This window comes from Borostomias antarcticus (assembly GCF_949987555.1).
Source record: "Borostomias antarcticus genome assembly, chromosome: 15".
NCBI lineage: Eukaryota > Metazoa > Chordata > Actinopteri > Stomiiformes > Stomiidae > Borostomias > Borostomias antarcticus.
Genome location: NC_140248.1, coordinates 24,755,045 through 24,764,249, shown reverse-complemented (window position 1 = coordinate 24,764,249; position 9,205 = coordinate 24,755,045). Strand labels below are relative to the sequence as shown.

The window sequence follows — 9,205 nt, the reverse complement described above, 5'->3', positions numbered from 1 at the left end:
GTAGCACGTTGTGCTGACGAAGTCTTGTAGTTTACGAATCTACGTGTCCCGTTTGTGCGTCTGTTCAGCGCAGATGGCAGAGAGAATGGAGGCGATATAATTCGTAGACCCTCCATTGATAGTCAGGGATGCAGATTTCATGGTCGAGCAGGTAGAGTGAGACAGGGGATGAGTTCCCCCAGAACCAGACCAGGGATGTGTTCCCCCAGAACCAGACCAGGGATGTGTTCCCCCAGAACCAGACCGGGGATGTGTTCCCCCAGAACCATACTGCTGGTGGGAGAGGGGAACTTCTCTTTCTCCGCCTCTCTGGCTCTGTCACACCTGGGCAGGGACCACATCACCGCCACATGCCTACAGTGCCAAGAGGAGGCACTAGGACATGAGGGTACTGCCACCAACATCCAGACCATCAGAGACTCGGGTGAGAGATGTGTCTGGTCCCCAAAAGTGTACATGATGTTCATAAAGTGTTGGTTTACTAATATGTTTGCTGTTTTGCTGCTGTGAATGTATCAGGTGGAGAAGTTCTGTTTGAGGTGGACTCAACAAGCCTGGGAGAGTGTGCGTCTCTGAGGGGCCGTGTGTTTGATCGGGTGGTCTTCAACTTCCCTCACTGCGGGCGTAAGAGTGGCGTGAAAAAGAACAGAGAACTCCTCAAAAACTTCTTTTGTAGGTAATTAAGCCACAACTCTTCCAGAGTCTGACAAAATATTCACATTTTATCTTCTGTTGTGGTAATGTTAAGGAAATGTGTGAGTGTGTGTGCGTGTGTGTGTGTGTGCGTGTGTGTGTGTGTTTACTGAACAGACCAAAACAATACCTGGCAAAACACACCTCCTCCTCCCTCCTCCCGTGATCTCTCCTATTAGGGAAAGGTCTCTTACATGGTTCAAAACAGTGGGATTCGACGTGTTTTCCCCACTGCCTCAGAGTATTAACCCTATGCTTGCCATGTGCGTTGGGCTCTTAGCTGTGTTCAGGTGCTGAGCGAGGAGGGGGAAGTCCACGTTGCCCTGTGTAACGGGCAGGGCGGGACACCAGCCGACCAGCCAATGAGAGAGTGGCACAACAGTTGGCAGGTTGTTTCCATGGCAGCTGAGGCTGGTCTCATCCTTAGTGAAGTCCGGCCCTTTGATGCTGAGAAGTATGAGAGCTACAGATGCACTGGGTACAGGTAATTACCATTGGTGACAAGTGACAATGTCTGCTGGTCTCCTGAGAGCCGTGATTAAAGTGTGTTGTCTCTGTCAGGAGCCAGGATAAGGGCTTCCGTGTGGAGGAGGCGTTGGTCCACGTGTTTACCCCCGGCCTCCCTCTCACAGCCCCCCGCGGCCTCCCTCTCACAGCCCCCCACGGCCTCCCTCTCACAGCCCCTCACGGCCTCCCTCTCACAGCCCCTCAGAGATGGAGGACAGAGGAGACCGTTGGAGAGGAGAGAGTCCAATACCACATCCCTGCTGAACTCCACGACTATGTACACAGGTAGGGCCTACACACACTAGAATTATCGGCCCCAAAAATATACACCGGGTTTGGGCCGTGTTTGGGCCGTGTTAGGGCCGAGTTAGGGCCAGGTTAGGGCCAGGTAAATGTAAATTAATGTAAATGTAAATCCCTCTCTCCCTCCCTCCCTCTCTAGGGATTTCCTCTCTCCAGGTTCTGTCCACCCTGTTAGGTTGGTCCAGGACTTCCTTCTGCACAAATTGACAGAGGAGTGGTCTATCTCCATGGTGACAGAGCCCCTCCCCATCCTCCTCCGCCTCACCCCCCAATGTCTGCAGGCGACGGACCCCCGGACCTGCTACTGGATACACCCCTTCCACACCGAGACCCCCTCTGACACACACACACACCCCTTCCACACCGAGACCCCCTCTGAAACACACACACACCCCTTCCACACCGAGACCCCCTCTGACACACACACACACCCCTTCCACACCGAGGCCCCTTCTGAGACACACACACACCCCTTCCACACCGAGACCCCCTCTGACACACACACACACCCCTTCCACACCGAGGCCCCTTCTGAGACACACACACTTACAGACAAACGTGCAACGACAGACGAACGTGCACATTCACACAGGCCCACGGCGTCGGACGAGGACAAGCAGAGGACGGCGGTTCTGCAGAGCCTTGCAGACGCACACATAGTCTCAGTCCCTGGGAGTGGGAGAGAGGAGCGCGGGGCCGGAGACCACGGCGGCCATGATGGCGACGGTTTGTGTATGGGGGAAAGGGGGATTGTTTATTTGCTGCGTCCTTCGCTGCTTCCTCAGATGGAAACACTGGTGACCCACGGAGAGGAGAGAGAGCAGAGAGAAGGGGCTCATGGAGGGGTTAAAGGTCGTAAGGGATGTGTGAACGTAGAGGATGGGAGTGGTAGTAGGCTTGGAGTCACAAAGGACCAGAGCGAGGTTTCCTCTTGGCCCAATGGTGGCTTTACTGGGGTCAGTGGCCTGGTCTTTAAGAAATGTCCCATCAGCCCTTGGGGCGCCCCTGCCTTTCATCAGCTCCTTCTTCGGGGGGTGTGTCCTGCTGCGTCCGAGCCAATGAAAGTTCTTGGGCGGAGAATGGAGGGCCTCCTGGCCTCCTATGGGGTTTCCCTCGTACCGGAGGAGGGGCGGCTGTGTTTGACCGCTGAGCCAATGGGTCGGGTTGGCTGTTTGTCAGTTGGCAGCCATACTGATGACATCACCCAGGTGTGTGTGACTGTGTGTCTCAGCTTGGACCTCCTGGCTGCGCTCGTCTTCTCCATCCCGGACTGGCGCCTGCTTTGGTCGCGTGACCCCCGCTTCTTGAAGCACTTCAGTCTCTCTCCGTCGCCGGGGCAACCCTTCCGACCCTTTTCCCTCTACCCACAGTCCTTCACCTATGACATCAGCTTGTGGGCGGGGCCAGGCTGGGAGGAGGGCCGGTTTCATGCAGTGGTCAGAGAAGCTAGTCAAGGCACTGTGGAGCAGGTTAAACTCCTGGACACCTTCTCCCGTCCAGACCTCCCTCACCCCAGCTACTGTTACAGGCTCACCTACCGCTCGCATACACACGCGCTCTCACACACACGGACGCTCAGACTGCACACACACCTGCAAACCCAGCTGTCCACACGCCTGCATGTCACCATCAGGTAGCGCGTACTGGATGTGAGCATGGATGAGAAAGGGATGTAAAACCTTCATGCCCACGGGATGAAGAGGCTGGTCTCCTATTATTGATATAAAAACTGCTCAGGAATGTGACATCTGGTTCCACTTTCACTAGATGATATTGTTCTTGATGTGGAATGATATGAATGATGTTTTATATTTTTATTTTATTGTAACTTAATATTACAATTTGTTGGAATGTTCATATTCAAAACAATAATACCACAGTGTTATTGAAAGCTCAATTGGTTCCATTGAAAGGGAATGGTATGTATGGGAAACAGGTCACTGTGACGAGCAATGCATTCTTCTAGCTTTGTACTGGTGATCGAGAAATGTGTGACTGATTGTGAAATGTGTGGCTCAGGTAGGCTATTTAAAGTATAGTATTTGAAACTTCCTATGAACGTGTGCGTGTGTGTTTGTGTGTCCAATGGAAAACCGCTCCAATGGAAACTCAATACGTTGTCGTGGAATAGCGGGCGTCCACGAACTGTGACGGAAACACACGAACTGTGACGAAAACACACGAACTGTGACGGAAACACACGAAGGAGTGGAAACGTCTACCCCGCCGTAGACATGGCGTCGAGAACTCGGCATCGAAATAGGCGAGGAAGCAGACAAGATGCAAACAACATTGTACTTCCAAACGAAGCTCGAACAACGAAAGAGGAGAAAGGCAGCGACGACAGCAACACCCCTGACACAAAACAAGAGTGAGTGTTGAGCTTTGAGCGATGTAATTTATATGGGACCAACATCCTCAACCGTCATCATTCAACTAGATAAATCTGAACAAGCAGCATTGAGCATCTAGTCTAGTCTGTCTGTTCACTACCAGGTGTGACAGCAGTGTGGTTACTCACTATACTATTTATGTGTTAGATGAACACTCATATCTTGGCTATATCTATATCTAGGCTATCTAAGCTAGCCTAAAGCCATTCATTAATCCACTTATCTGGGCTCGTCGCTCCCACCTGTCACGGATGGAGAGCTGCTTTGCTCCTGCTGGTTGATTGCGTGCTGTTAACCTATGAAAACATATGGAAGGTAATAGTAGAAACAGTTGGTATCATCTGTCAGAATGTCATAAACTTAGACGTATATTTGAGCTTGATAACGCGAGTGCTAACCTTGTATTTATTGTATGGTTACGTTAATAGCCTGGTTTAGCTGTGCAATCAGCATCATTATGAACAGAGAACAGAAGCGGTATAAAACGCTGACGTGGTCAAAACACTTGACGAAAAGTGGCCATTCGATTTATTCCTCTGGGTCACCAGGTGGCAGGGCGGTGTCAGGGGTGTGTTCGCACTGTGAACCACACGCAATCCACTGACCTATCTAGGATTTAGGATAGGTCACGACTCCTGGTGCTCAGGATTCTGCTCAGGTCACTCCATCGGATTTTAACAAGATTATTGCTTCTCATGACTTACTTTGTCTTAATCCTCTTTACCTTCTTGGGAGCATAGGTCATGCACCACCTCTCCCTAGCGACGACTTCTGGGCAATGTGGGTTTTTTTGCACCTCAGTCCATAGATGGATATGAGAAGTGATGGAAGAGGCAATCTTTAGATTCAAAAGCACCCACACCTTAATTCCACCTCCGGCCAGGTTCAGAGCTGGGTGCACCACTGATCAGCTAGACCTTTGTAAAGTAAGAAGTGTTTAAGAATGAACATCATCCGTGTTGCAGCATCTTATAATGTTTGCGAATTATGCATTAAATGCACCTAGTGTGACTATAGACATTCTGAGGGAAGGGAGCCAATCAATCAATCAAAGCTTTATTTGTATAGCGCATTTCATACCCAGAGGCAACACAATGCGCTTTACAGAGAACAAGGGAGGTGGGCATACGACCCACTCTCTACATATTCCAGAGGGAAGCAAAAAAACAGTAATCACCCGGGGGCCAGATAAGTGAGCTGTAAAAATTCTTCCCTCAGGGAACGGCCTAGGAAGATTATACTATCACTGTTCTTACTCTTGTGTGTGTGTGTCTGTGTGTGTGTGTGTGTGTGTGTGTGTGTGTGTGTGTGCGTGCGTGCGTGCGCGTGTGCGTGTGTGTGTGTGTGTGCAGGCCAGTGAGTCGGGGAGGGCAGGTCTGGGCCCCTGAGGGATCCACAGCGTTCAAATGCCTGCTCTCTGCCCGCTTCTGTGCAGCGTTGCTAAGCAACATCTCGGACTGCGACGAGACCTTCAACTACTGGGAGCCAGTGAGTAGTGATGTCATCAGGAATGATGTCACGCCGTCATTAAAGCAAGAAAGTAGTGATGTCACGTCATTAGGGTTGCAAAGGGGCGGAAACTTTCCGGAAATTTTCCATGGGAAGTTAAGCTCAGGAATTTTGGAAATGTTGACCTTTTTTGTAGCCTATAACAGATTTTTTTCAACATTTTTTTATTTTATTTTATATATTTATTTTAGGATTTTATCCTGTTTTCATCCAATTTGGTAGCCAATTGACCCTGACCTAGTGTCCAGTTACCCCCTACTAACTGTTGAGGATTCATCACACAACCCAGCCGGTGGGCAATGTGAAAGGGAGAGACTCCTTGACTATCAGCTCTCCACCGTAATCCCAGCACCAGGCAGGGTTGCTGTTGTGTGACAAACTCTCAAGCCAAGATTAAACTAATCACCCTCAGGGAGCGACGGCCCAATAGAACAGGGCATTAGACCACCACACCACCGTGGACCAGACCAGACCCCTAGAACAGGGAACTTCAATGTAGCCTAGTTGGGGAAAAACATAAAAGGCAATTCTAGAGCTTGCAGAATGATCTTGGTTAAAACAACCTGATTTAATGAAAATTCAGTTGAGTTTCAAACTGTGCGTTCATCCATCACATGCACAGCTAATTCCAGCATCCTGCACACTAAGCTGTAGAATACATTAACTTTCTGCTCACAAATAGATTAAGCAAAAAATGACATTTTTATTTTTTTTATTAGACATGTTTGCCTGCATGTCTGCTTATGACAAAACAAAATGTTTATATTTATGTCTGTTTATGACAATGTAAATACAGTTGGTATAAATAACCCATAAATTCCCAGTTTATTCCCATTAATTCCCATAAATTCCCTTTAATTCCCATGGAAAGTTTCCAACTTTGAATATTCCCGGAATTTTGCAACACTACCCGTCATCATTAAAGCAAGAAAGTAGTGATGTCACACCGTCATTAAAGCAAGAAAGTAGTGATGTCACACAGTCATTAAAGCAAGAAAGTAGTGATGTCACACCGTCAATAAAGCAAGAATGAGTAGCCTCCCAGATCTAAAGCGCTTTAAGAGTAACAGTCTTTTCAGAAGTGTGCCATGAACCATGACACATGTTATAGTGAAGGTCTGTCACTCTGGAACACAAATTGATATGCCCAAAAATATCACTCATAGTTTGAATTATTGTAAATATTTTGCCTTCAAATTGTTTAGAAATGTTTGGGTTTTTTGAACTTCTGTATTGACATTGAAAGTTGTCTTTTGTGATGTAATTTCCTGTTCCACAGATGCACTTCTTGTTATATGGCACAGGGATGCAGACTTGGGAGTATTCCCCTCTCTACGCCATCAGATCCTACGCTTACCTATGGCTGCACGCTCTGCCTGCCTGCTTACATGTCCATATATTACAGACCAACAAGGTAAAAGCCTATATAGTATAGGCTATACAGTATATATTACACACTCACACACACACACACACACAAGCACTTTTGATTGAGCACGGCTAGTGGTCTACACACCCTTCCGTTGGGCGCGCTCATGCAGTAACCAGCTGTGTTGACTGTGTGGGGTGTGTTGGGTGTGTGGGGTGTGTTGACTGTGTGGGGTGTGTTGTGTGTGTGGGGTGTGTTGACTGTGGGGTGTGTTGACTGTGTTGACTGTGTTGGCTGTGTTGACTGTGTGGGGTGTGTTGACTGTGTGGGGTGTGTTGGGTGTGTGGGGTGTGTGGGGTGTGTTGGGTGTGTGGGGTGTGTTGGGTGTGTGGGGTGTGTTGACTGTGTGGGGTGTGTTGACTGTGGGGTGTGTGGGGTGTGTTGGGTGTGTTGACTGTGTTGGGGTGTGTTGGGTGTGTGGGGTGTGTTGACTGTGGGGTGTGTGGGGTGTGTTGGGTGTGTGGGGTGTGTTGACTGTGTGGGGTGTGTTGGGTGTGTGGGGTGTGTGGGGTGTGTTGACTGTGTTGACTGTGTGGGGTGTGTTGACTGTGTGGGGTGTGTGGGGTGTGTTGGGTGTGTGGGGTGTGTTGACTGTGTGGGGTGTGTTGACTGTGTTGACTGTGGGGTGTGTTGACTGTGTTGGGTGTGTGGGGTGTGTTGGGTGTGGGGTGTGTTGACTGTGTGGGGTGTGTTGGGTGTGTGGGGTGTGTTGACTGTGTGGGGTGTGTTGACTGTGTGGGGTGTGTTGGGTGTGTGGGGTGTGTTGGGTGTGTGGGGTGTGTTGACTGTGTGGGGTGTGGTGGGTGTGTTGACTGTGTTGGGTGTGTGGGGTGTGTTGGGTGTGTTGACTGTGTGGGGTGTGTTGACTGTGTGGGGTGTGTGGGGTGTGTTGGGTGTGTGGGGTGTGTTGACTGTGTGGGGTGTGTTGACTGTGTGGGGTGTGTTGACTGTGGGGTGTGTTGGGTGTGTTGACTGTGTGGGGTGTGTTGACTGTGTGGGGTGTGTGGGGTGTGTTGGGTGTGTGGGGTGTGTTGACTGTGTGGGGTGTGTTGACTGTGTGGGGTGTGTTGACTGTGTGGGGTGTGTTGGGTGTGTGGGGTGTGTTGGGTGTGTGGGGTGTGTTGACTTTGTGGGGTGTGTTGACTGTGTGGGGTGTGTTGACTGTGTGGGGTGTGTTGACTGTGGGGTGTGTTGGGTGTGTGGGGTGTGTTGGGTGTGTTGGGTGTGTTGACTCTGTGGGGTGTGTTGACTGTGTGGGGTGTGTTGGGTGTGTGGGGTGTGTTGGGTGTGTGGGGTGTGTTGACTCTGTGGGGTGTGTTGACTGTGTGGGGTGTGTTGGGTGTGTGGGGTGTGTTGGGTGTGTGGGGTGTGTTGGGTGTGTTGACTGTGTTGGGTGTGTGGGGTGTGTGGGGTGTGTTGACTGTGTGGGGTGTGTTGGCTGTGTTGACTGTGTTGGGTGTGTTGGGTGTGTGGGGTGTGTTGACTGTGTGGGGTGTGTGGGGTGTGTTGGGTGTGTTAGGTGTGTGGGGTGTGTTGACTGTGTTGGGTGTGTTGGGTGTGTGGGGTGTGTTGACTGTGTGGGGTGTGTGGGGTGTGTTGGGTGTGTGGGGTGTGTTGGCTGTGTGGGGTGTGTGGGGTGTGTTGGGTGTGTGGGGTGTGTTGGCTGTGTTGGGTGTGTGGGGTGTGTTGACTGTGTGGGGTGTGTTGACTGTGTTGACTGTGTGGGGTGTGTTGGGTGTGTGGGGTGTGTTGACTGTGTTGGGTGTGTTGACTGTGTTGACTGTGTGGGGTGTGTTGACTGTGTGGGGTGTGTTGACTGTGTGGGGTGTGTGGGGTGTGTGGGGTGTGTGGGGTGTGTTGACTGTGTGGGGTGTGTGGGGTGTGTGGGGTGTGTTGACTGTGTGGGGTGTGTTGACTGTGTTGACTGTGTGGGGTGTGTTGACTGTGTGGGGTGTGTGGGGTGTGTGGGGTGTGTGGGGTGTGTTGACTGTGTGGGGTGTGTGAGGTGTGTTGGGTGTGTGGGGTGTGTTGGGTGTGTTGGCTGTGTGGGGTGTGTTGACTGTGTTGACTGTGTTGGCTGTGTTGACTGTGTGGGGTGTGTTGACTGTGTGGGGTGTGTTGGGTGTGTGGGTGTGTTGGGTGTGTGGGGTGTGTTGGGTGTGTGGGGTGTGTTGACTGTGTGGGGTGTGTTGACTGTGTGGGGTGTGTTGACTGTGTGGGGTGTGTTGGGTATGTGGGGTGTGTTGGGTGTGTGGGGTGTGTTGACTGTGTGGGGTGTGTTGACTGTGTGGGGTGTGTTGACTGTGTGGGGTGTGTTGGGTGTGTGGGGTGTGTTGACTGTGTTGGCTGTGTTGACTGTGTGGGGTGTGTT

At 50.7% G+C, this 9,205-nt stretch overlaps 2 protein-coding genes across 2 annotated transcripts in view; both read left to right on the top strand.

The window, feature by feature from the left end:
• Positions 1–249: 249 nt before the first annotated feature.
• On the top strand, positions 250–3,140 carry fdxacb1 (ferredoxin-fold anticodon binding domain containing 1; the record flags this gene model as incomplete). The annotated part of the gene is made up of 5 exons (XM_084450408.1): positions 250–424; positions 520–676; positions 974–1,177; positions 1,255–1,485; positions 1,643–3,140. The coding sequence occupies 5 exons, from the start codon at positions 250–252 to the stop codon at positions 3,138–3,140; spliced, it is 2,265 nt and encodes a 754-aa protein (XP_084306534.1).
• A 597-nt stretch (positions 3,141–3,737) lies between these two features.
• alg9 (ALG9 alpha-1,2-mannosyltransferase) overlaps positions 3,738–9,205 on the top strand; it is a gene marked incomplete at its 5' end in the record, with an annotated part of 15,270 nt that continues 9,802 nt past the window's right edge. Inside the window, 3 exons of the mRNA XM_084449535.1 lie at positions 3,738–3,874; positions 5,249–5,384; positions 6,685–6,819. Coding sequence (XP_084305661.1) covers positions 3,738–3,874; positions 5,249–5,384; positions 6,685–6,819 — 408 coding nt within the window. The remainder of the gene's footprint in view (positions 3,875–5,248; positions 5,385–6,684; positions 6,820–9,205) is intronic.